A 27,998-nucleotide genomic window follows, 5' to 3' on the forward strand; every position below is an offset into this window, starting at 1 on the left:
GGCCTACCACTCTACAAGACCAACTCTAACATCTCAACTATGTGTTTTCGCGGAAAACCAGACACGCCAACCAAAAGGGCATTTTGAGACGACGAAACAAGATAGCTTATGCATCATTGAGGGCAAGGACTCCAGGTAGTGTCTTTCCCTCAAGAAGTTCCAAGCTCGCACCACCTCCAGTTGAGATATGGCTCATCTTCTCTGCGAGTCCAACCTTCTCGACTGCAGCAACTGAGTCACCACCTCCTATGATTGTTGTCACTCCCTTGCCACTCAGTTCCGCCAACTTCTTTGCAATAGCCTGAACAGGAACCATTGCAAATTATCTTTAGTTTAAAGACTCGTCAAGCAAAATGATACTGCTAGGCATGAAGATATCGCAATTTAATGTTGAATCAATACCTCTGTTCCTGCTGCAAACTTGCCGAATTCAAAAACTCCCATTGGGCCATTCCAGATGATTGTCTTTGTAGAATCAAGAGCTTCACCAAATGATTTTATCGAATCTGGTCCAATATCTAATCCCATCCATCCATCAGGAATGGCAGATGCTGGAACCGTCTGAAGGTAAATGCAGCAATTAATTTTTATGATGAACAACCACACAGATAGCAGCAAAAGGTGCTCAGTTGTTTCTATTTTGGTCATCAAAGTAAAGCCAATGAAATCATCACCCTTGATTAAACTTAAAACAATTCAGTACTTATATTACCAAACTATAGCTGAGCTTGCATTTACCACTTTGGCAAAAACTTCATACTCCCTACGTTTCTCCATAGTTGAGTCATTTTACCATTCCGGGAAGTTTCTTTATAGTTGAGTCGTTTCCAAAAAAGGAAATAATTAGCAGATTTAATGGTGATTTATGCATATTTATTAACAACCCTAATTACACTTAATTAGGGTAATTAAATGAAGAAAACCAAGCACCCTTTTGTTTGGTTCATTATCCACATCTGCTGTCTCTCTCTACACAACAACTCTCCCTTCTCTCTTCCCCAATTCTGAAACCCTAGATCTAGATCCGCCGCCCTCATCCTCTCTCATTTCGCCACCCCACAATGGACCGCTCACACTACCCCGATGGCGATGGATGGATTAACCCTCGCCTCACCCGTGTTCCAGCCGGCTCGCGAGGTAGAGGGCCGATTTTGTCCGCTTCCCGGAGAAGAGGTCGTATCTCGGCGAGTTCCCGGGGGAGAGGTCGTATGTTGAGCAATTCTCGCCGTAGATCTCGACAATCAACCCGAGATGATGAAGGGTTAATCCACCATCTATTCTCGTTCATCTGCCGTTCCCACATCGGCGAACCCACCGGAAGCGTAGGTGCCTCTCCCCTGACCGGAGGCCTTGCGGGTGGTGTCGAAGGCTCCCGAACCCCGGCCGGTTGCGTTATTGGCGGTGAAGGCAGCGCCTCCCGACTGGAGGCGTACCTGGCGGTGAAGGTCGCGCCTCCCAGACCGGAGGTCTTGCTGGTGGTGAAGGCGACGCCATCTATGAGGTGACTGACAGCCCAGTAATGTCGGATGAAGAGTTTGTAAGGAGATATGTCATCACCGAGGCTGACAAGGAAGCATGGGAGAGAAACAAGGCCGAAGCAGAAAGGGAGGTGAAGGCACTCTTCGGTGAAAATTGCTTGGATCCGTAATATGGGTGAGATCTTTCTGTATGCTTACTTTAGGGTTATGGATTGTCATTTGTGTTTTGATATGTGATCGTTGGTTATATTTGTGTGATCCGTGATATGTACTCTAATTGAATGGGTTGTCTTTGGTTTATATATATGTGATTGTGTTGGTGATGTTGTGATGTTGTGAATTTGGTTGGTGATGTGGTGATGTTGTGAATTTGGTTGGTAATGTTGTGATGTTGTGAATTTGGTTGGTGATGGTTCTGGTGATGTTGTGAATTTGGTTGGTGATGGTTCTGGTGATGTTGTGCTGTTGTGATTTTGGTGGTGATGGTGCTGTTGATGTTGTGCTGTTGTGAATGTGGTTGGTGATGAATTGCTTGCATGATTTATGCACAGTTACAACATTGTACAAACACAAAATGCATCATTTCACCCTATTGACTGCCTATTCAAAACACAAAACACTAGCATGATGTGCATTCATGTGTATTCATTGAATGCATCATTCATGCACATAGGCAGCCTATCCAAAAAACACAAAAGCTTCTTCTATACCTTCATAATCCTAAGGACTGAGCAATCATCTCCAATCCCTGGTTGCTCCCTTGGTCCCGCAGATAAGCAATTGTTTGCATAGCCAGCTCCACTGGAACTTCTAGATCCATTGGAAGTTGATTTATCCTCCTTAAATGTGCTTTCCCTATGTGGGGCAGCTTGTAGCTGTTATGACCCTAGACTTTCATGATTTCCATAAAACAGCCTTGAAGACTTAGGAAAACTGTCCAAAGTCTGTGGCTGCAATTCATTGAATGATTGCACCACTGCATTGACTAAATCATCCACATTTTTGCATGTAGTCTGAGTTTGCAGTGATTGTATTGCTCTGAACCAACCCAAATCATTGACATTACTGTAAGGTGAGTTAGGTGGTTGTTGCACAAGTGATATTGAGAAACCACTTTGTTGTGCAACTTCTTTGAAAGCTGGATCATTGTCTTTGATGTGTGGTCTTGCATTGTCTTGTTGTATCTTGAGAACTTTAGTTACCCCATCAGGCCACTTGGCTATGATGGCAGGTAATATCTGTTCCCAACAAGGTGCCATGCATTAAATCATCATTTGCACAACATTACAAAGCTTCATTACTAGTGTATCATGAGTAGGTAGGTACACTGGTATGTAATGGCTGATGTGCACAAATAAATTGCATTAAAGAGATGCAAACATTACCTTATTGATTAAGCAGTCCCTGATCACATCTTTTGTGATACTCTCTATGGGTTTTGTCTCCAAAGTGTCTGCCTTTCTATTTTTGCTTGACCTTTTGGCTGGAACTTGTTTGGTAAATGAAAAAATTCCAATTTTTCCATCAAACAAAACTTCACTATTAACACCAAACAATGGCCTACAAACTGCACACATAAACATAATTTTTGATATGAACTGCTTATTTTTACATGTTCTATGAGGTTCTTCCTCTCCTGGAGCAAGATAGAATCTTTGAGCTCCTTTTGTCATGTAGAACCACTTTTCATCAATGTGTATGGTGTTGTACATGTTCCTGAACTTGATCTTGTTCAAGATCATGTCTAGTTCTAAAGATTTAACTGTGAATCTCAGTCTTAACAACTTGTTTGCAGCTGTTAGGCTGGGCTTAATGGCTGATATGTGTGGCCTAATTAGGCCAGCCTTAACCCACCTCCAAACAGTGGCTTTTGATTAACCCAAACCGACTGCCACACTTAAGAGGTTGCATTTTTTGAGAAATGCATACTCTTGAGTACCTCAACATCCAGATGCAACTTTTTGGGGTAAGACCTCACTTTTTTTTAGACTTACCAATTGCATTGATTCTCCTCTTTGTTGTTGTTTCTTTGCAGCATTCCACCACCGTGTACAGGTTTGACGGGAGATTTTGAATTTGACCTGTGCCTCCTTAAGTGTGCCGCGAGGAGGAACAATGCCGATGCACCTTCCAATGATGAATTGAACCACTTGGTTCTTGAATTCTGAGGAGTACTCTTGATGCCTCATTATGAGCATTCAAGGCAGTGGTTGAGCATTCAAGGCTTTCAGAATGGCTGGATAGAGAGCATTTACTCCATTTGGTGGTTGAGCTCTTTAATGTGTAATGGCAGTGGTTGACAAAATGGTTGGTAGCATTGGAGTATTAATACAGTGAATGGAAAGTGGCGCCACCTTTAATTATCTCAAATCTGTAGTGGCGCCAGAATTTTGGTGATTTTTTTTTGTAAAGTGTTTGACTTGAATTTTGAATTGTTACAGAATTCATTTTGAGTTAATAAAAGAACACCTTTCATTCTACTCTCTGTTTTTCCCTGTTGCAGCTCTATCTCTCTTTTTTATCTACAGAATTTAAATATTGAATGTGGATAATTAATAAATAAATAAATCATTTATAAAAAGAATTTCTTTTTCAAGTTTAAATAATAATTCAAATCAAAATTGAAATTCAAATGTAGAAAGTTCCCTTACTTAATCTACTTTATTATCTATCAACTTAATGCACTAAACATCTCTTTCTTAGACTCCGTGCCCAAACGTTCCGCTTCAACTATGGCGAAACGGAGGGAGTACCTTGCTATTGGCATCGGCAGCAAATTTGTCAGCAATAACTACATCAGAAGGCAGCAAAAGGGATACTCCTTTAGCCTTAGCCTTCTCCATGAGAGAAGTTGCAAGATCAAGCCTCCACAAGTGAGGATCCCACCGCAAGTCCTTGGGCTTTGTAGAAAGTGAAGATCATGCCACCACCTAGAATCAGGACGTCTACCTTGGACAACAGTGATTCAATAACACCAATTTTGGATGAGACCTTTTAGCCACCCACAATGGCAGCAAAAGGCTTCTTTGGGTTGGACACAGCTCCAACTAAATAATCAAGTTCCTGTGATGCATTAAACGGGCAGAATCATAATTTCAGAATGCAAGTTCATTGATACAAACGTGTATTGCAGTGTTGACAAAACAAAAAAATGGTGAACGAACCATCTAAGATTGAAAACTTGAAACCATCAGCGTTTTTATCAGGCAGTAGCTTTAAAAAGTAGTACAACATAGACTATGCGGGGTTGGCTTGATTCTTTTGTGACGTAGAAAGGATAATATGGTGTTTAGAAGTGCAACGAAAGATTAGTCAGCTGACCTTCTGCATAAGGAATCCCGCAACAGATGGCTTCAAGTACTTGGTAACTCCCTCTGTTGAGGCATGAGCTCTGTGCGAGTTCCAAATGCATCATTAACATACAAATCTGCTAGAGAAGCAAGCTTTTTTCAAACTCGGGATCATTTTTCTCCTCTTCCTTGTAAAACCGAACATTCTCCAGGAGAAGAACACCACCATCTGGCAATTCAACCACCAGCTTCTCAACTTCTTCGCCAATGCAGTCATTAGCCATCTTGACCTTGTTGGGTCCCGGTGGTGCACACCCGAACTCCACATTAGTATGATATTGTCCGCTTTGGGCACAGCCTCACGGTTTTGCTCTTGGGGTACTCCCCAAAAGGCCTCATACTAATGGAGTTGGGGTAGTCCATTTATATGCTTGCAACTCTTGTTCATTCTCCGATGTGGGATATGGTTTGCTTCACCACAATCCTCCCCTCAAACCAAGACCACCAGACCAAGACCACATGTCTGTGCCCCATGTTACAGGTCACCAGGTCACCACAGGTCTTGGTCGAGCTCACGCAGAGACATCGGAGAACTTGCAAGCGCAACCCACCGAACCCCGAGCCACACATGCCCAGCCCCTGAACCAGGGCTCTGATACCACTGTTGGGTATCGGTGATGCACACCCGAACTCCACATTAGTATGATATTGTCCGCTTTGGGCAAAGCCCTCACGGTTTTGCTCTAGGGGTACTCCCCAAAAGGCCTCATACTAATGGAGTTGGGGTAGCCCATTTATATGCTTGCAACTCTTGTTCATTCTCTCATGTGGGATATGGTTTGCTTCACCACAATCCTCCCCTCAAACCAAGACCACCAGACCAAGACCACATGTCTGTGCCCCATGTTACAGGTCACCAGGTCACCACAGGTCTTGGTCGAGCTCACGCAGAGACATCGGAGAACTTGCAAGCGCAACCCACCGAACCCCGAGCCACACAGGCCCAGCCCCTGAACTAGGGCTCTGATACCACTGTTGGGTCCCGGTGGTGCACACCCGAACTCCACATTAGTATGATATTGTCCGCTTTGGGCAAAGCCCTCACGGTTTTGCTCTTGGGGTACTCCCCAAAAGGCATCATACTAATGGAGTTGGGGTAGCCCATTTATATGCTTGCAACTCTTGTTCATTCTCCGATGTGGGATATGGTTTACTTCACCACAATTGAAACACTTCCTAAAAGATTTAGGATCCCTGCTATTGGACCTGGATCTATATTTTTTTCTAGACTTTGAGTGAGAGCCTGATCCATTATTAAAGTCTTTACCCCCTCTAGTTTGAGATCTATCTCTAACATTTAGGGCCTTATTAAAGGTACTCTTATCTGCAGCTCTTTCCCTTAATTCCAATTCTTTAGATTTTAAGGAGCTCACAATTAAATCAAGAGGGGCAGAATCCCTGCCATACTTAATGGCAGCTTTAACATCACTATAGGAATCAGGTATGACATTCATTAGAGCTATACTTGTGTATTCATCTAAGGTTTTATCACCAGACCTTTTAATGTCTTGCACAAGCTTCTGAAATCTATCAATATTATCATCAACGTCTTTAGATAAGTCAAGCTTAAATTTGAACAATTTTTCAAGCAGATACATTCTAGAAGACATAGAAGTTTCAGTATACAGAGAATCAAGACTTTTCCACATTTCAGAAGCAGATTCTACATGATCAACCTTCCTAATCACATAATCAGACAGATTTAACACAATAGTGGCTCTAGCCAACTCATTCATCTCATCAATTTTATCCTGATCAGTACCTTCAGGTAAGGAGCCATCAACAACCTTAAACACCTTTTGTTGAATCAACACACATTTCATTTTCTGTTTCCAGCTCATAAAATCATTTTTACCATTGAAAGGGATCAAGCCAACATGCTGAGTCATTTTTGCAAAGATTTTCACAAGAGCACAGGAAGCAAGACAAACACAGAGAGCCTTACACACCTTAAAGCACAGAGACATTCAGAACACACTTTCTCATAGACAATCAGCCTCAATTCCCTGACTGTCACGAGCACACTGGCAAAGGCTATCCCAGTTCGCAATCACTCACTCTTGGAGGGCGCAGGGGGTCACTTTTGCAGTATCAGTGCTGGGTGGTCAAGTGAAGTGAGGGCAGAAACACAGAGCACCACAGAGCACCACCAAACAACAGCAGAAGCAACAACAAAACACAAGAAAGCAGCTAAGTCCTAAGTTCTTGCCAAGAACCAACTACCAGCAACAAATATCCCAAGCCTATGAATGGCACTACAACAGAAAAGCAAATACCAGCAGGTTTCTGCCAATTTACCAGAGTGAATCCCCTCTCGAAGGAGGATTCCACTTGCCCACCTCCTTATGCGACTTGGCGTGCCGATCTAGTCCCCCCGTGGCTCTGATACCACTGTACCCCCGTGGCTCTGATACCACTGTAGGGATCAGACGTAGATCGGATTCACAAATTACCAAGACCTCTTTGTTCTTCATCAAAGAGCTCAGTCAAACTCTAACCACGCGACTGATTTACATTCAATGTTTACAAAAACTTGAATACAGAATAGAGTTCTATCTATTACACAAGATCAAGATCCTCTTCTAGATCGAGCTTCTTTCACCTGCACACTCAACAAACGTATTAGTATCACAAGGAACAGATCCTCTCGGATCTAACACACTAGCACGAGTAAACACAAGAAACACAAAGCAAACACACTGAAACACACTGTTTCGGCTCAGCCCCTGAACCAGGGCTCTGATACCACTGTTGGGTATCGGTGGTGCACACCCGAACTCCACATTAGTATGATATTGTCCGCTTTGGGCAAAGCCCTCACGATTTTGCTCTTGAGGTACTCCCCAAAAGGCCTCATACTAATGGAGTTGGGGTAGTCCATTTATATGCTTGCAACTCTTGTTCATTCTCCGATGTGGGATATGGTTTGCTTCACCACAATCCTCCCCTCAAACCAAGACCACCAGACCAAGACCACATGTCTGTGCCCCATGTTACAGGTCACTAGGTCACCACAGGTCTTGGTCAAGCTCACGCAGAGACATCGGAGAACTTGCAAGCGCAACCCACCGAACCCCGAGCCACACAGGCCCAGCCCCTGAACCAGGGCTCTGATACCACTGTAGTGATTCGGTGGTGCACACCCGAACTCCACATTAGTATGATATTGTCCGCTTTGGGCAAAGCCCTCACGATTTTGCTCTTGAGGTACTCCCCAAAAGGCCTCATACTAATGGAGTTGGGGTAGCACATTTATATGCTTGCAACTCTTGTCCATTCTCCGATGTGTGATATGGTTTGCTTCACCACAATCCTCCCCTCAAACCAAGACCACCAGACCAAGACCACATGCCTACCCCATGTTACAGGTCCACAGGTCACCACAGGTCACCACAGGTCTAGGTCGAGCTCACGGAGAGACATCGGAGAACTTGCAAGCGCAACCCACCGAACCCCGAGCCACACAGGCCCAGCCCCTGAACCAGGGCTCTGATACCACTGTTGGGTCCCGGTGGTGCACACCCGAACTCCACATTAGTATGATATTGTCCGCTTTGGGTAAAGCCCTCACGGTTTTGCTCTTGGGGTACTCCCCAAAAGACCTCATACTAATGGAGTTGGGGTAGTCCGTTTATATACTTGCAACTCTTGTTCATTCTCCGATGTGGGATATGGTTTGCTTCACCACAGACCTGTCAACACAAAATAACTCAGATAAGTAAAACACTTGGCTGACAAAATAACATAGATCAACATTGAAAAGGTGATTGCTGTACTAAGAACCTGGAGTCCAAGAAGCTCGGACAGTCTGGGAACGAGAGGCTTTAGACTGTATTTTGGTGTGACACCTTTTGGACGGCCCTGAAAAACCAACATATTATTCAATAACAAATATAAGAAACAAGGTAACACATCATACATGGAAGTTGATTTATTACTAAGATCACAACATTAAGCTCACATAATTAATTTAGTTCGCAGTAAAAATACCTTGGAGACTAGCGCACAAAAACAAGTAGATATAAACACATTTCCAGACGAATTGAAGAACAAATTTATCTAACACAGCCGAAGCATTGAGCACTCATAACTACCTAATGATGGTTTGGCGAATTTTTGATGGTGATGAATGCAGATCACGACACAGAGATTTACGTGGTTCGATTTACTGAGGTAAATCTACGTCCACGGGAAGAAAAGAGGGTAGAGTTGTATTGCTTGATCTGTTTTCTACAGCTTACAATACAGACTTGCTATATGATCTTTTATGTATCTAGAGAGCTCCCTTTTCCTTCTGATCTAAGTTCTATTTATACATTGAACTAAGATCGTGGCTTGCATCACCACTAACTAGGTCGTGGCTTACATCACCACTAACTAGGTCGTGGCTTACATCACCACTAAGTATGTCGTGGATGTCGTGGATGTCGTGGAGGTCCTGCATGGGTCCACTATCTCCCAGTTCGGTCGAACTATCCTGCATGTGATCCTGCATGAGTTGACTATCTTCCAGTTCGGTCGAATACTGAGACCGAACTGCTGAACTATTGCCGAGCAGCTTTAGCCGATTTGAGAGTAGAGCTTGACTGGTCGGCTTTTACCGAGCTGTAGGCTGGGGCCGAACTCTTTGGTAATGCCGAACTGATACTCTTCCTTGGGCTTTGGGCTGATGGGCCGTCACTGCTGTTGGGCTTGTTTAGTCCGTACCCCATCACTACCCCCCCGAAAAACGAAGTGAATCACTTCGGCGAAGCGAGTCACTTCGGCATTTTGATAAAGGTGCGGGGGAGGCTGACGTCAGGGGACGTGCCTTGCGCGTGACTGCATTAAATGCGACAGTAAAATCCGGCCATTGAATCCTAAAAAGGTGGGATTCGAAACGGTGCGATGATTTTGAAATCTTCTCCGAATCTGATAAATACGCCCTTTCTTCATCCTTTGAATACTTTTGCTATTGCTTCTTCTGCACTCTGTCTCTTTTGCGTAAAAATTTCCTTCCGCTTTCAAGAATTTCTTCAGAATTTCTTCAGATTTTGCAAAGAGTAAGAACCATGTCTTCTTCTTCTTCTTCTGAGTTAGGTAGCGGTAGGAAAGGGGGCAAGGGGTCTTCTAGCCGGAAAGAGTCCGGGGAGAAGACTGTAGAATACTTTCACAGCGTCTTGAGTAAGGACACCGTGATATCTCTACACGAAAAATATCTTCTTCCCGGGGGGAAGGCGGTGGTTCCCGACGATGATCATAGGGCTAACGACCCGCCGGAGGGTTATGCCACCGTTTACGAAGCCTGCTTAGAATGCGGGCTTCGTTTCCCTCTTCCCCCACCTTTTGTAGAGCTTCTTGATTTTTTTCAACTCCCTTTAGGTCAGGTGACTCCGAATTCTTGGAGGCACTTGTCGGCTTTTGCTGCCGAACTCCGTAGGCTAGATAAGGATCTGTCTCTGCGGGCAATCCTTAATTTTTTCCAGTTTAAAAGGAAAGGATCTTGGTTTTACTTGATCCCCTTACAGCCTTTTAGGGCCTTCTGCAAAACCAAGTGGCCGAAATGGCAAAACCGTTTCTTTTTTTATAATAGGACTTCGGCTCCGGGCTTTCCTTGGAGAGGGCCGAAGTCCGTGATTCCCCATCCTCGGTTAGAACCGTTGGCCGAGCTCGAGGGCGAGCTCAATAAGATTCCTATGATTAGGAAACAATACTCGGAAACTGAGCTCGTCAAGGGCGACCTCGTGTTCAATATCTCGTCTTCGGACGAAGAGACTGAGGGTGAGGATTTCTTTTTTATGCCTTACTGCTTTAGCGGCGAAAACTAACCTTGTTTCCTTGTTTTTCGGTAGTGAACATATTGAATAAGCTGAGCCGCAAATCTTCGGAGTCCAAGGAGCCGGAGAGGCCGAAAACCACCAGCTCGGCGTCTGATGCCGAGAGGACTCCGAAGAGGCAAAAAACCTCTTCGGATCCGAAGAAGCCGGAGTCGACTTCGGCAAGTAGGAAGGGGAAGACCCAGAAGCCCCCGAGAGCGCCAGAGAAAGACGTGGTCTTGGCGCCTCCTTCGGAACATATCTGTGAGCCCTTTTTATGGCCCACGGACTTCGCCGAGGTGAATTCTCTTCTTGATTTTCTGGCCTTGCTTTTTTCCTGTATTTTTTGTGGCCCCTCTGTTGACTTTTTGCTTTTTCCATTTTCAGAGGAACGATATGCTCTCCAAGCTCGTCGCCGTTGAACTCTCCAAAGCGTCCAACGACTATGCTGAGATGCAGAGGAAGTTGGCGGCTGCTTGTCACCGGGCCGAGCAAGCTGAGGCAAACTTTGAGAAAGCCAGAGCTGCTAGGATTTCGGCCCAGGATGAAGCTCAGTTTGCCAAAAACCAGCTCGTCATCCAGCGAGAGCAGACGAAACGGAGGGATGCTGCCGCCGTGGTTGCCCAAGGGGAGGTTCTCCGTGCTTTCGCGGAGAAACTCTTTCTGAGCAACCAATTTTCAGCCTTTGTCGGTGATCTGCTGAAACTGATGACCGATAAAGCCGAGCAGGGTCCCGAAGTCATCCTGCCGCTGTACGGCCGAGAGATAGCAGCTCGGCTTCAGAGTCTGCCGGTGCTTGAGGAGCTTGCTTCGTCCTCGGTCCTGCTTTCTGCAGACCAAGTTCGTAGTTGCCGAGCTGACCGCGATGAGAACATGGAGGCTATCTTTGCCTCCATAGGGTCAGTTTCACCCGCTCCAATTTTCCATGGAGAGGGTGAGACCGAGCAGCATGAGCGGCAGACCGGCGATGAGCAGGCCGAGCAGGAGGCGCAGCAGATCGGCTACGGTGGCGCCGAGCAGACTGGGGAGAGCAGGGAGGCCGAGGCTGAAGCTGAAGCAGACGAGAAGGAAGCTGAACCTCACCGAGAAGGCGGAGACGAAGCTGGCGGAGTATGATTTCGTCTCCCTTCTCTTAGTTTAGTTTCTTCCTTCTTGTAAAACGGCCTTGAAGCCCTTGTGTAGAAAAAATTTTTTCTTATGAATGAAAAAATTCTTCTTTCTGCTCTTGTGTCTTCGTATAGCCTTTCGTACTCTCTTTTACTCCTGTTGTGGTTTACTACCTGCTCAGTAATCTGAAATGCCGAACTGACATAGCTGCTCTATATTCTGAACTCTTAAGGAGCTGGAGGTACTTCACTGGAAGCGGCTGTACTCTTCGGCTTTAGACGAAGCTGAGAAAAGAGTCATAGCTGACCAGGTGAAGAATGACGAACTCTTGGCTCGTTCAGTGAAGCTGGAGGCCGACAATAAGGACTTAGAGTCCGAAAAGAAAGATCTGGAGGCCGAGCTGAATACCGCCGTCGCTGAGAGGACTGCGTATGAGGATTTCATCTGCAGGCGCGGGGGAATGACCATCTCTGAAGTTCAGGAACGAGTTGACGAACTGTGGGAGGAATATCATGTACTCCGGAGGAACAATGCGCTGGAGAGCTCGGCTTGCCAACAAGTCGTGAAATCATTGCGGCGCTGGGCTTCTCGGTACGACATCATTCTTTCCCGGCGTCCCTCAATCGAGAGATTCCTTAGGCATTTCCCGTCAACAGATGGTCACACTCCAGCTCAAACCCCTGATTCACTTGCTCAAAACCTTACTCCAAGTCAGCAACGAACTCAGGAACAGCCGGAAACGTCAAGACGAGAACGGACTCAGGAGCAACCGGAAACGTCAAGACAAGGACGGACTGAAGTTCGTAGAGGAGCTGTGATTATGAGTGAGCAAGATCAACAAATGCTTCGTGAAGAGACTCTTCGCCGCCGAGGTGCTAGAGCTTCTCGGGCTCAGGGAAGAGGCGGTAGGTCGATTAGAGCATCTCGTCGACCTGCTTATTCTTCAGCTGCCGAGAACGCCCGAACTCGGCTTCACGAGGATTTTGTGAATAGATGGCTCAACTTTAGCAACCAGGGACAGTAGAATAGTCCTTTGTAATGGCGTAACGCCTTCTCGTAGGGCAGCAGAATTGTATGCCGAACAAGTTTTAATAAATGAAATCTTCATTTCGCTTCTATCACTGCGTATTTACAGCTCAGCGAAAAAATTTCATCGTGCTCGTCCTCGGTCTTATGAAGTAGACTTCTTTGACCGGACTCGTCCTCGGTCTTATGAAGTAAGCTTCTTTGACCGGACTCGTCTTTGGTCTTATGAAGTAAACTTCTTTGACCGGACTTGGTCCTCGGTCTTATGAAATAAACTTCTTTGACCGGACTCGTCTTTGGTCTTATGAAGTAAACTTCTTTGACCGGACTCGTCTTTGGTCTTATGAAGTAAATTTCTTTGACCGGACTAAGCTTGTGTCCTAATTTGGCGAGTTTTATCGCTTGGATCGGACTTTCCCTTGTCCTAATTCGGCGAGTTTTATCGCGTGGATCGGACTTTCCCTTTGTTGCAGTTCGTTTCAGACGAACTGCTTGTTTCTTAAGCCGAATTGTGGTCTTGTATCCTCCTTAGAAGCTTGGACTCACAATCGTTGGCTTATTGTTGCAGTTCGTTTCAGACGAACTGCTTGTTTTTTAAGCTGAATTGTGGTCTTGTATCCTCCTTAGAAGCTTGGACTCACAATCGTTGGCTTATATATGTTCTAAAAAGGGGATCAGCCTTTGAAGAACAAGATACCTCAGTAACATTTGTAAGAGACGACACGCACATAGACAGACAAAACACATCTAGACAAGCAAGACGCACATAAACGAACGAGACGCACATAGACAAATAAAAAGCACATAGACAAAGTAAAAAAAACAAAGAAAACACATACCTCTAGGACCGAACTAGACACAAGACGGACTGACCGGACTGTCTCTTACAAATGGAACTTCTTGAGGTTGGAAATGTGCCATGTTCGGGGTACTTGTTCTCCTGAGATGTGAGTCAATTTGTAAGACCCTTTGCCGAGGACTTCTGACACCCGATATGGACCTTCCCATGTGGGTTCGAGCTTGCCCAGCTTTTCTGCTCGGCTTACTTCGTTGTTTCTCAAGACAAGATCTCCCACTTGAAATTGCAGCTTTTTCACCCTTTGGTTATAATACCGGGCTACTTGCTCCTTGTACTTGGCTGCTTTTATGCAGGCCAATTCTCTTCTTTCTTCGGCCAGATCTAGTTCGGCTCTCAGTCCATCATCATTCATTTCTGAAGAGAAATTTAGAGTTCGGGGACTGGGTACGCCGATCTCAACCGGAATCACGGCTTCAGTGCCGTACACCAGACTGTACGGAGTTTCACCGTTGGATTTTTTGGGTGTAGTTCGGTAGGACCATAGGACTTGAGGGAGATTTTCTACCCATTGTCCTTTGGCTTGTTCTAACCGAGCTTTTAACCCTTTCACCAATATACGGTTTGTTACCTCCGTTTGTCCGTTTGCTTGTGGGTGGGAGACCGAAGTGAACCGCTGTTGAATATTCAGCTCTTGGCACCAATTCTTGAATGTCTTGTCGGTGAACTGAGTCCCGTTATCCGAAATGAGGATGTGGGGTAAGCCAAATCGGCACACTATGTTCTTCCAGACGAAATCCAATGCCTTCGAGCTCGTTATCGTAGCTAACGGTTCAGCTTCTACCCACTTTGTAAAGTAATCCACGGCAACGATAAGGAATTTCATTTGCCGAGGAGCTTGTGGTAGTGGTCCCACTATGTCTATGCCCCATTGCATAAAAGGCCAAGGGCTTTGCATAGCATATAGATCGGTCTGCGGCATCTTTGGGATATTTGCATGGATTTGGCACTTCGTGCATGTCTTGACGAGCTGCACTGCGTCTTGTACCAAAGTTGGCCAATAATACCCCCATCTCAGAACTTTTTTAGCTAAAGCTCTAGCTCCGATGTGGCTACCGCAAGATCCTTCATGAACTTCTCTAAGGATGTAGTCCGTCTCTTCTGGCCCTACACATCGCAATAACGGCTGAAGGTAGGACTTTCTGTATAGGACTCCTCCATGAAGTTCGTACCGAAGGGCTCGGCATGTGATTTTCCGAGCTTCTCTCTTATCCTCGGGCAATTGTCCTTGATCCAGATACTGTAAGATCGGCGCCATCCAGTTCGGCGAGCTGGCTACTGAAAGTACCTCAGCTTCATCAATGCTTCTGTGCATCAATTCCTCCACCTTTGAACTTGGATATGAGGCTAACTTACTTAAAATATCTGCTCGGCTGTTTTCCGCTCTGGGAATGCGGATTATCCGAAAATAAGAGAAACTTCGGCTAATGCTTTGCGCTTTGTCCCAATATTTCCTCATCCTCTCATCACGGGCTTCACTTGTACCCAACATGTGATTCACTACGACTTGTGAATCACAATGGATTTTGAGAGACTTGATAAATAGACTTTGCGCTAGCTTGAGTCCGGCAAGGAGAGCTTCGTATTCGGCTTCATTATTAGTAGTTGGGAATAAGAACCGAAGTGAGTAAGTTACCTCGTGTCCGTCGGGAGCGATAAGTAAGATACCAGCTCCACTTCCCGTTTTATTCGAAGCTCCATCTACGAATCCGCTCCAGCAGTCCGGTGGCTCTACTTCGGATTCCAGGGGCTGTGCTAGTTCGGCATTGGTAGAATTTTTCTGTTCGGCAATGACAGGGATTGCTTGATCGAACTTTGCTTCTGCAAGAAAATCTGCCAAGGCTTGTCCCTTGATGGCTTTCCGAGGTAGGTATTCGATTGAGTGTTCTCCCAACTCTATGGCCCATTTGGCGATTCTGCCTGATGCTTCTGGCTTGGTCAAAACTTGCCGAAGTGGAAGATCGGTTAAGACGCATACCTTGTGAGCATAGAAATATGGCCGCAGTCTCCTTGCTGCATTTACTAATGCCAGAGCAATTTTTTCCAGAGGTTGATACCTTGTTTCTGGACCTCTTAATGCTCGGCTTGTAAAGTAGATGGGAAGCTGCTTTAGGCCTTCTTCTCGTACAAGCACCGCGCTAATGGTCTGATCCGATGCCGCTAAGTATAAGAATATCACTTCAGCATCTGTTGGAGCAGAGAGAATAGGAAGCTCGGCTAAATAACTTTTGAGCTCGTCAAAAGCCTTTTTCTGCTCGACTCCCCACTCAAACTTTGGTGCCTTCTTTATCACTTTGAAGAATGGTATTTGCTTTTCGGCTGCTTGGGAAAGGAATCTATTCAGTGCGGCTAGACATCCAGTTAGCCTTTGCACATCATGTATGGACTTCGGCATTGCCATGTTCTGAACAACTTGAACTTTTAGCGGATTTGCCTTGAGTCCTTCCTTTGAAACCCAACAACCTAGAAACTTTCCCGAATCTACCAAAAAGGTACATTTTTGGGGATTGAGTTTGAGGTTGGCTTTTCGGAGCACGTCGAGAGTGGACTTGAGATTGTCTTCGTACTCCGAAGTGCTTCTGCTTTTAACGACTATGTCGTCAACATACACTTCAACCTCCTTTCCGATCAAATGCCGAAAAAGCTTATCTACCATCCTTTGATATGTGGCTCCGGCATTCTTTAAACCGAACGGCATTTTTTTATAAGCAAAGATGCCGAAGTCAGTAATGAAAGCCGTTTTTGGAGCATCATTCTCATCCATTAAGACTTGGTGGTAGCCTTTGTATAAATCAAGAAAACAGAAAATTTCGAAGCCGATCAAAGCTTCTACTTTTTTGTCTATGTTCGGAAGGGGATAGCAATCTTTAGGACAGTGCTTGTTTAGATCGGTAAAATCTATGCACATCCGCCATCCTCCTTCTTTTTTCTTGATCATCACAGGATTGGCCACCCAAGAGGGATATTTCACCTCGAATAATACATCCGCTTTCAGTAATTGGCGGACTTCGTCATGGATGACTTGATTTCTTTCTGCCGCAAAGAGTCTTTGCTTCTGTTTTATAGGCCGGACTGATGGATCAATATTTAATCGATGAGTGATTACCTCAGAGGGCACTCCAGTCATGTCCAACGGAGACCATGCAAAGACATCTTTGTACTCCTTGAGGAGCTGGATGGTCTTTTCCCGGAGTAGAGGCGTTCCCGCGAAACCGATCTTGACCGTTCTGGATGGATCATCTTCGTATAACTGAACGGTCATTGAGTTCGGCTCTGGTGTGACTTCGGTCATTTCGCTTGCCTCTGACTCCGGCTGCTGTGATTGCTATGCTTGATGATGCCGATCTGATTGCTCGGCGCTTTTAAGCGCAATCTGCAGACACTCTTTTGCTCTCTTTTGATCACCTCGGATGACCGCTATCCCCCCTTTAGTGGGGAGCTTGATGGTGAGATGATAAGTAGAGCAAACGGCCCGAACTGCGTTGAGCCAGTCTCTTCCCAGGATGATGTTGTACGGAGACCGAGCTTTTACTACAAAGAACTCGATCATCGTACTAGAGCTGGTAGGCGCTTTTCCCACTGTGATCGGAAGGCTGATAATACCTTCAGGACGGGTGTCCTCCTGGGCGAAACTTTTCAGAGGAAGTGGTGCCGGACTAAGCCGAGCTGGATCCACTTCTAGTTTATCGAAACATTCTTTAAAAAGAATGCTGACTGACGCTCCTGTATCCACAAACACTCTGTGGATTAGTTTGTTTGCCACTCCGGCTTGGATGACAATAGCGTCTTGATGAGGAGAGATGGCCGGGACGGGATCTGCATCTGAAAATGTAATCACTTCGTCCTGCTTCAGCCTTTTATGCGTTGGCTCCTCTCGATTGAAGCCTCTGCGCTCTGACTTCAGGGACGATTTAGTCTTCCCGGCAGGGAGAGCATCAATAGTCAGGATTACTCCATCATATTGCTGCTCGTCATCGTCTTCGGGATCCTGTTGCCTTTTCGGATCCTGAGGAGCGCAGTTCGCACCTCTCTGCTTTTTGTTCTTTTTCGGCTGCTTGCTTTGGTATTTTTTTAATGTCCCTGCTTTCACAAGAGCATCAATACCTGCAGCCAAATGTCGGCACTCCTCGGTATCGTGACCGTGGTCTTGATGGAAGGAGCAATATTGATCCTGAGGTCGACGCGCGGCCGATTTCGTCATCCGCTTTGGTTTTTCGAACATATCGGAATGCAGTTCGAAAATTTCCGCTCTTGACTTGTTTAATGGTACGAACTGAGCGGGCGGCTTCTCAGGATTGAGACGTGGCCCCAATCGGTCTTGCACCGGAGTCCTTTGAATCCTTTCAAAAGGAGTTCGGCGAGGATGTCCCTGATCGCCAAAAGGAGTTCGGCGAGGATGTCCCTGATCGCTATGATCGGGCTTCCTCCTGTCTCCTCGGGATGAGCTGTCTAAAGACCGTTTGCGACGGTCTGCCTCATCGGCACGGGAGAACTGGTCCGCAATGTCCCACATCTCTTGAGCTGTTTGCGGACTGCATTCCACGAGCTTTCTGTAGAGAGCTCCGGGCAGGATTCCATTTTGGAATGCCGAAATGACAAGTAGATCGTTGAGATCATCTACTTGTAGGCATTCCTTGTGGAATCTCGTCATGAAGTCGCTGATCTTTTCGTCGCGACCTTGACGTATAGAAAGCAGCTGAGCCGAAGTGATCCGGGCTTCCGCTTTCTGAAAGAACCTCCTGTGGAAAGCATCCATTAGATCTCGGTAAGATCTAATGCTGCCTTGGGGGAGGCTATCGAACCACCTTCTCGCGTTCCCGATAAGCAGCTCGGGGAACAGCTTGCACATATGGACCTCATTGAGGCCCTGGTTCGCCATATTATACTGATAGCGTCCCAGGAAGTCATGAGGATCCACCAACCCGTCATAAGTCATCGACGGAGTTCGGTAGTTCTGTGGAAGGGGAGTTCGGGTGATATCGTCCGAGAACGGAGTCTTCAATGCTCCGTACATGGCGAACCCGGCATCTCTTCGGTGTGGAGGAGATGGAGATCTCCTGTGATTCCGGTACCGAGGAGGAATAGGAACATGTCGGGGTTGAGGATTCTTCTTCCTGGAAGACACGGCACTACTGCGGTAGTGACTTTCATGTCTGGATGAGGAAGGAGAATCCACCGTTTTCGTCTTCGGTTCTTGGCTCTTTTGCAGGAAGGCTAAGAACTCATCCTGCTTCTCAGCCAAGAACAGCTTGACAGCCTCATTCAAATCAGGCTGCTGGGAAGACTCGGTGTGTGGACCTTTTGAGCGGCTTGTTCCTTCATCGTGAAAACTGGAAGTAGATGTCTCCCGAGGCTGTTTTCCGGACCTGCGGGCTGGACTAGCTTCCTCATGGTTTTCACGAACGGTATTACGGGTAGTATGTGATCTGGTATGCATTTTTTTTTTTTTGGGGTGGAAAAAGGGTCAAAAATTCGCTTTATCACAAATTTGGTTCTCTGTTTCCCACAGACGGCGCCAGTGATGGTTTGGCGAATTTTTGATGGTGATGAATGCAGGAAAATGCAGATCACGACACAGAGATTTACGTGGTTCGATTTACTGAGGTAAATCTACGTCCACGGGAAGAAAAGAGGGTAGAGTTGTATTGCTTGATCTGTTTTCTACAGCTTACAATACAGACTTGCTATATGATCTTTTATGTATCTAGAGAGCTCCCTTTTCCTTCTGATCTAAGTTCTATTTATACATTGAACTAAGATCGTGGCTTGCATCACCACTAACTAGGTCGTGGCTTACATCACCACTAACTAGGTCGTGGCTTACATCACCACTAAGTATGTCGTGGATGTCGTGGATGTCGTGGAGGTCCTGCATGGGTCCACTATCTCCCAGTTCGGTCGAACTATCCTGCATGTGATCCTGCATGAGTTGACTATCTTCCAGTTCGGTCGAATACTGAGACCGAACTGCTGAACTATTGCCGAGCAGCTTTAGCCGATCTGAGAGTAGAGCTTGACTGGTCGGCTTTTACCGAGCTGTAGGCTGGGGCCGAACTCTTTGGTAATGCCGAACTGATACTCTTCCTTGGGCTTTGGGCTGATGGGCCGTCACTGCTGTTGGGCTTGTTTAGTCCGTACCCCATCACCTAACTTATCCTATCAACCTAGAAAGCACAATTAATTAAGCAAGCAATACGCACACTCCAAAGCATTATCAACATCAAATCATCATGTTTAGAAATATATAGAAATGTAAACACCCCCGGTCATACTACAAAATTAATTCAAATAAATGTAGAAAAGAAGAAACCTCTAGCAGAATATGTATAAAACAAATACGAATGCTTCCAGTTTAATCCAGGAATCAGTAATATATGAAAAATGAATACGTACAAGGTGAGAAGTGAGGATGATTTTAGCACCATATCCCGTCAAATACTTGATGGTAGGAACAGCGGCTCTGATCCTGGTATCATCGGTAATGTTGAAGTTATCATCCAACGGCACGTTCAGATCCGCTCTCACCAGAACTTTCTTGCGGCTTCCTTCAGCGTACCCACACTCTTCTTCGTCGCCATTTTCAGATCAAAATCCTGAACAAAAACCAGCCGAACAAAGAAGAATCAGGTAACGATATAAACATATAGATCGGCGCTAATGTGAATATATGGGCGAAGATAAGAGAGATCGAGCTTACGTTGATTGTCAAGTTTTATCAAACCGATCATGGTGAAAATTAGAGGTGAAATGTGAAGAGATGGATGAAGAAATGATAAATCTCCATTGATGGAGAATGAAGGAAAAATGCAGAGGGAAAGTGACGAAGAAGAAAGAGAACAAATGAGAGTATTTTTCATTAATGGACTACATTGTGAAAGTTGTTTCAAACTACACCAAGCTATGCCTTATATAGGCTTACATCTAACTAACTAACTAACTCTAATAGCCCCCTCAAGATAGAAGCAAGACAATTGCTACCATCTTGACAACAAAACAACAAACCAAACATGAGAAAAAAAAATATTTCGTAAATGGGAAAATGATATTCTGAAACAGATTCAATGACAAACTGAACTTGAACTTGATCTTCGTGCATGGACTTGAACTTCATTCTACAGCACTTGAACAACACAAGCTAACGGCTCTGTCCTTCACTCGAACCATCACCTCTTCACTTCAATCATCATCTCGAAGCTTCTACACATGATCAGCTTCTCGGGGTTGCATGCTCTTGCTTGCTCATTGTGGTAAGATTGCATGCTCTCTTGCTTGCTCAAGTTGATCTTGCTTGCTCAAGCTGATTTTGCTTGCTCAAGCTTCTTGCTTGCCCAAGCTGCTGATCTTGCTTGCTCAAGCTGTAATCTCCACAGAACCTTGGAAAAATCCAATACAATCGGAGGAAGAAAAAAAAATTGATCGGCTGAAATCAAACGCCGAAGAGAGAAAGATCGAACCGATTCAAAATGAGAATGTAGAACAGTAAAATATAGATATAAGCGGAAAAGTAAATAGACATAGTAGAGAAAGTAGTAGTGTATTTGGTGTTTTTATTACTCAACACATGCCACATATATATAGTACAAGAGACTAAGCTAGGCTATGTCACATCACCGATGTGGGACAGAAAACTAATATTCTTAACACTCCCCCTCAAGAGGGAACATCTATATTGTGTCTAGCTTGGTACAAAGTTCTCAAAAATATTTTTCCTCAAACATCGGCAGCAATAGTAGTAGCCGAAACTATAGGGCAGTAGTAGTTGCAGTTGTTGCATAAGTTGTAGCAGCAGCTATAGGGCAGTTATAGCAGCAGTAGTAGCAGATGCAGAGCAGTAGTAGCAACTGCAGTAGAGTAGCAGATGCATGGTAGTTAGTGTCAGCTATAGCAGAGTAGCAGCTGGACAGTAGTTACAACTGTAGCAGATGCAGGTAGTAGTATCAGCTGTAGCAGAGTAGCAGTTGTAGGGCAGTTGTTGCAACTATATCAGAAGTAGCAGATGCAGGCATTGACCGTTGCAGCAGAGTAGCAACTGTAGAGCACAAGTAGTAGATGCAGCGTAGTAGTGACAGTTGTAGCGTAGTAGCAACTGTAGCAGGAGGACAACTGTAGGAGTAGAATAATAACTGCTGACAAGAGCGCGGGTAGATAAAAAGCAAGTAAGAGCGCAGATAGATAATACCGCGCAGAGCAACGGAGCAGGAGTTGAACAACATGCAAATAATAGCGCAGAATACAGCAACGCAAAAACCCTAGTTTGGGCAGAGTAGCGGAGTAGAGCATAGCATAACTTTAATTTCGGAAAGAGTGGTATAGCAGAACCATAATAGCGCAGAATACAGCAACGTCAGAAACCCTAGTTTGGACAGAGGAGCAGTTGCGCAATATAGTAGTGGTAGAAACCCAAATTTGGGCAGAGTAGAGCAGCAACACCGCAAACCCTAGTTTGGGCATAGTAGAGCAGAACAAAACATAATTTCGGGTAGAGTAGAGACGGAAGAGCAGAATGGGGATAGTAGAGCGGGCAGTGGCAGAAACCCTGATTTAGTTCTTTTTTTTTTGAAACCCTAATTTTCTAGAGACGGATTCGAATCCGCTCTGATATCATGTAGAACAGTAAAATATAGATATAAGCGGAAAAGTAAATAGACATAGTAGAGAAAGTAGTAGTGTATTTGGTGTTTTTATTACTCAACACATGCCACATATATATAGTACAAGAGACTAAGCTAGGCTATGTCACATCACCGATGTGGGACAGAAAACTAATATTCTTAACAGAGAAGAAATATATCGTGAACACGGAGATTCACTTGAGAAAAAAAGAAAAAAACGAAACAGATCGTGAACACGGAGATTCACTTCCGAAACAAATCGTGAACACAGAGATTCACTTGAGAAAAACTGAAATAGATCGTGAACTTGAGAAAAAAAAAAGAGAAAGCCGAATTCAATCGGCGATAGAGTAAGAAGCAACCGAATTCAATCGGTGGTAGAGAAAAACAAAACCGAATCAATCGGTGAGAAATTGCGGTGAGAAGCACTTGTGAAAAAAACTGAAATCCGACGAGGAATTACGGATCCAAATTTTTTTTCGAAGAACTCCGTCGAAGTCGGATGCGGCGGAGATGAAGCACGCAGCGGAAGATTTTCGCTCTGATACCATGTCAAGTTTTATCAAACCGATCACGGTGAAAATCAGAGGTGAAATGTGAAGAGATGGATGAAGAAATGATAAATCTCCATTGATGGAGAATGAAGGAAAAATGCAGAGGGAAAGTGACGAAGAAGAAATGGAACAAAGGAGAGTATTTTTCATTAATGGACTACATTGTGACTATGATAGGGGACTCAACAACGTTATAATCCAAGACGAGGGGAACACGCTGCACGGGCAGCCCGAACCTCCTGCAACAGCCAATGTCGAGGTAGCTACGCAACTCAAGAAGCACGCCGCAAAGACGAAAGAGGTGCAACAGCTAAAGAAGGATCGCCCCAAGAGGAACGCCCCCAAGCCGCCTCGCTACCATAACTTCACGTGACATTAGAGATAGCAGATCTTTTATTATTTGTTGCCTTATTTAATTTCCCTATTTTTGGATATTTTTTCTTAGAATATTATTATTAAATCTTTTCGGGTTTTCTTCTTGATTCTTTCCTGAATCGTAGAGTCGAATCAAGCAGGGTCCGGACTCTATATATAGAGTCCATTAGAGAGTCAAAATTATCGAGAATTAAGAAATAAAAATATCTTCTTCTCGAAACCGTGTGTTTGGAACCCTAGTTGCTGCTAGGGTTTGTGCCTATTTCTGTTATAATTTGTGTGCTCTTGAATCGATAGAATTGGAGTTCTATCAGACTACACCAAGCTATGCCCTATATAGGCTTACATCTAACTAACTAACTAACTCCTCTAACTAACTAACTCTAATATTGATAAAATCGATGAATGTATCGATGCAGAGAGATCAATCACCAGTTGGATGAATCGAGTGGAGTTCTTAGTTTTATATGTAAAGTTGAGGCGTAGGTTAAGAGCATTATGCAATACGGGGCCACCCGACCACATTCTTACCGTTAGATAAATGAAAATTGAATAATTTCTCATTATTTAAAAAATACTCTTTCACCAATATAATTAAGCACAAGTTTAATGAGAATTGATAAAGTAAAAGAATTTTTTTTAAAAGATAAAATATGAGAGTTAGGAGAAAAAATTGTGTAAAGTATAAAGTTAAGAAGAGAAGGTAAATAGAATATTGTGTATAATTTGAGAGAAATTTTTTATTTTGGATGAAATTACGTTTTTGTGCATACAAAATGAAAAAATGAAACTATTTTTCATAAACAGAGGAGAGGAGAGTAATTTTTGTGCACTCTAAAATGAAAATAACCTCATTACAGAGTATATTGATTTTAATATAAAATTAATAAAGAAAATAATAAAGGTATAACTTAATAATGCGTGGAAGCTTTATATCCAAAAGCAATCACGTTTTGTGGTTAGAATAAATGGAGTATATTTTGTATTTTAGAGATAGAATAATACATGGGGTTTGATTAAGAGACACTATGGGCGAGTGCGCCATTAACTACGGGAAAATCTCATGTGGTGTTTTTAGTTGGTATATTGAATCCACCAGCATATTTAATGTTTGACTTGTAATTTATTTTCTATTAATGGAATATTTCACTTTTACAAGGTATATTTATTTGTTATTTATTTTGTTATATGGAGTATCTTTCTATTATTTTTCCGATCCATCATAGCCAGACATTTTTTTGAGTTCATAAGTTAAGAAAATAGTAAGAGCAACTTTGAGGGCTTGGAATGCTTGTTCGGCTTGGCTAGGCCAAGTTCACTTGCGGGTGTCTATTTTTTAAGTAGGGTAGTTAAAAGGAGTTGCAATCTTGCCATAATCCATAAGGGCATTCGCAATGGGCGGACGATGGCACGCCCGATGGCGCACATCGTCCGCGCCATCCATCGTCCGCACCCATTGCGGGTGCGCGCCATAGAGCGCGGACGATAGTCGCGCCCTATACTTCGGTCGCGGAGGATAGCGCGGACGATGGCCATCGTCCGCGCCATCGTTCGCCCCATTGTGGAGGTCGCGGACGATCAACCGCGTACGATGGCACGCGGTTTCATTTTTGAGTCGTTAGCAACAACGTCGATGGCAAGGACGATGTTGCAGACACACAGGGCCCTCAAGAAGTGTACCGACCCCGACGAAGCCGAATATCTCCGGGCGTTACTCGATGAGCTGCGTCGGAAGTTGGGAATTGGTCCGACTTAGTTTTTTTTTTTATTAGTTCAATGATGTAACTTTTTTTATTAAAACTTCGCCGTTTGTTATTTAGACCGTTTTTTATTTACTCGTTACTTGTTATTTGAAAACAGTTAAATTAATTAAACAAAACAATAAAATGATGATGTGGCGCGCCATAGGATGCACCTTAGGGCGCCCCACTGCAGGTGGAGAGGTAGGAGGATAAAACTGCTGACGTGGCGCGCCATAGGGCGCGCCTTAGGGCGCCCCATTGCTAATGCTCTAATAAAACGACGATAGTAACCCATTAGACCGAGGAAACCATAAACCCTGTGTAGAGTGCGTAGAGTGGACTGGAGGGTGTTGGCCATTTGAGTACTGTTGCGACCCTTGCGGAATCTTGTCGTTACTGAACAGGATGGACCATTACGCCGTCGTTACTGCTCCGGTGCACTGATGTTGAACTAGGAGGGACTGCTGCTTTTTCTACTAAACGGGGCACAATGGTTTCGCTCTGATGAAATCGGATGGCTGAAAGACAATTAACACATTATATAGTGTAGGTAGTTATTAGAAGGCAGGCCTGCCTATCGGAAAAGGGATCCATTTGATGAACCAAAACACAGAGCTACCACATTTTAACCGAGAACATAAATAAATGCCAAGACATTCGAAACATCAATTTTTCATTCACAGATGATCATGTAATCCTTCTAATTTACTAGGAAGGATATTAAGTTATTTCCTTCTAATTTTTAATGAAACCAGTAGAATTCGACAAATGGTGTTCCAACTAAATGAATACGAATTTAGTCCATGATGTATGCAGCGCAATTTGAACTTAAACTACAGTTTGCTCGTCGGAAGGCCAGCTGGGGCAGCACGAGATCTTTTCTCTACGGATCGGGAAATCTGCTTCACCTCATCCTTAGCCAGATGACGAGGACGGCTCAGCCACAATCCTCCATCAACAGGGAGGATGCTCCCATTGACGTATTTACCTTCACATTAGACAGTTACATTACATCAGGGAAACGAAAAAACATGGTGTCAAAGCCTAAAACCTAAACACAGTAGCTGCTGCAATCAAGACGAATTATATCCAAGTAACTTCATCAAATGTGCCTTACCAGCATCCGAGGCAAGGTATACGGCAGCCATGGCAATGTCCCACTTCTCACCAAGTTTGTAGAGAGGCATATAATCACTTATTTTGTTACCCATTTCATCAGGCAGAAGTTTACTCAGGCCGGCCGTATCTCCTATAGGACCCGGTGCAATCCCATTAACTCTTATATCATAATCGGTGCCCCATTCCAGTGCCAAATTTCTTGTCATCGCGTCGATAGCAGCCTGCACACAGAAATAAAGAGCGACAGATGAACTCAAAGTACAACGATGTTCACCTCAAGCATCAAACTACAAACCTTGGCCGCAGATACATGGATCTGATACCATGATGCTGTGTAGTGCAGAGTGGCGCTGATGTTCAGAATAAGGCCTCCGGCTTTTCCAGGTCCGTCTTTCTTGAGATACTTGAGCGCCTCGTGACACATTGTGAATGTCCCAACACTATCAATGTCCATAACTGCATAGAGTATTCATTCATTTTAAAAGTAAAGATCTCAAGTCTTCATTTTATGGTTGATTCATCATCACATCATCTAAAATCTAAATTAGTTTCCAGATACAAGTATATAACTTGACTAATACGCCATCCGTCCTTAAAGAATATGAACATTTGATTCTGCATCGGTTTTAATGCATAATTAGTAAAGTAAGAGATAATATAAAAAAGAAAAAGCAATTAAAATATTGTTTGTGGATAATTGGTCCCACCTTATTAGAGAGAAAAAAATTTCAAAATTAGAATGTTCATACTTTTTAACGACAGACTAAAGAAGAAATTGTTCATACCTTTCATGGACGAGAGAATAGTAATCATTATTCAAAGGAGAAAAACTAAACCAACCTGTCTTGAAGCCTTTGGGAGAGAGATTTTCAGCTGCAGACAGAAAATTGCCGGCCGCCGCATTGACCAGAATGTCAAGCTTCCCGAAATGCTTCACCGTTGCCTCCACGACTCTTTTTGCATCTTCCAAATTCCTAACATCCCCTTCAAAACCAATTGCCTAAAAAAATTGCCAGTGAGAAATTTAAAGACGAAAATTGGTAGCTACCAAATCGCAACACAATCTAAATCGAGAAATCAATAAAAAAAAAAGCAGCAGAGCAGATGATAAGCAGAATTGAGATGGTGAAAAGCGGAAATTGGAAGCGAAAATTTTAGTTGAAAAGTGAAAGTGAGAGAGAAGGGAGAAAGAAATAATACGGGGATGCCTCGAGAGGTGAGGGCGGAAACGGCGTCGTCGAGGACATTCCTGCGGCGGCCCATGATGGCGACGGAGGCTCCGTGCTTGCCGAATTGGGTGGAGATCTCAAAGCCGATGCCGGAGCCTCCGCCGGTGAGAAGAGCAACCTTGCCTGTGAGGACGTCGGACTTAAACGGGGACTCCATTTCCATTTCTCCGCCCAAACCACTAATTGATGAACTAGTTGACTGATTAATATGCTGCCGCCCTATTCTTATTCTTTTATTGGTATACACAAATACACAATCCGCCTCCCATTTTTTATTCATCTACTGAAAACGACTCATTTTGATATTTCTAGATCTCAACGACTTACGTCCTATGCTCTAATTTCTAAACTCTATTTTTCTTTTTATTTTAGGTAAGGTGTCTATATAGAATTGTATAATTGTTTGATATATTATTCACAATGAGGTTATACATTATATATAGGCATAGAGAATATTATATATGGTAAGATTTTCTCAATCAAATCTCCCTAATTCATCGGCTAAATATCACGTTCAATCTTTTCCTGATTTAACGCAATCTCCTTTATTTTGCGAGATATTCTCTGATCTCCAACACTCCCCTCAAGTTAAGTGAAAGGATCCCCAAAACTTAACTTGCCCAAAACTTCGTGAAAGTTTTTTGCGAACACGGCCTTGGTCAAGATGTCTGCTAGTTGATCTTCGGACTTCACATATGAAATTTCTACAATCTTCTCTTCAAGATTCTCCTTTATGAAATGTCGATCAATCTCGA

At 44.1% G+C, this 27,998-nt stretch overlaps 1 protein-coding gene and 1 pseudogene across 1 annotated transcript; both read right to left on the reverse strand.

Annotated features, from left to right (window-relative positions):
* Nucleotides 1-77: 77 nt before the first annotated feature.
* On the reverse strand, nucleotides 78-20,190 carry LOC121743883 (annotated as a pseudogene).
* A 5,361-nt stretch (nucleotides 20,191-25,551) lies between these two features.
* Nucleotides 25,552-27,515, reverse strand: LOC121745555 (peroxisomal 2,4-dienoyl-CoA reductase [(3E)-enoyl-CoA-producing]-like). Its single transcript, XM_042139514.1, has 5 exons — nucleotides 27,215-27,515; nucleotides 26,855-27,014; nucleotides 26,310-26,470; nucleotides 26,013-26,235; nucleotides 25,552-25,883 (listed from the first exon to the last, which is right to left on the reverse strand). Exons 1-5 carry the CDS (start codon nucleotides 27,404-27,406, stop codon nucleotides 25,729-25,731), a joined length of 891 nt encoding a protein of 296 aa, XP_041995448.1. The 5' UTR covers nucleotides 27,407-27,515; the 3' UTR covers nucleotides 25,552-25,728.
* Between the last annotated feature and the right edge of the window lie 483 nt (nucleotides 27,516-27,998).

This window comes from Salvia splendens, chromosome 8 (assembly GCF_004379255.2).
Source record: "Salvia splendens isolate huo1 chromosome 8, SspV2, whole genome shotgun sequence".
NCBI lineage: Eukaryota > Viridiplantae > Streptophyta > Magnoliopsida > Lamiales > Lamiaceae > Salvia > Salvia splendens.

What these genes read in the sequence shown, in the direction of transcription:
- LOC121745555 (XM_042139514.1), bottom strand. Translation starts at nt 27,406, where the DNA reads ATGGAAATGGAGTCCCCGTTTAAGTCCGACGTCCTCACAGGCAAGGTT. An exon ending in TCCCAAAGGCTTCAAGACAG is followed by an intron (nt 26,471 to 26,854) that starts GTTGGTTTAGTT and finishes TACTCTATGCAG; the next exon opens with TTATGGACATTGATAGTGTT. An exon ending in ATACCTTGCCTCGGATGCTG is followed by an intron (nt 25,884 to 26,012) that starts GTAAGGCACATT and finishes TCTAATGTGAAG; the next exon opens with GTAAATACGTCAATGGGAGC.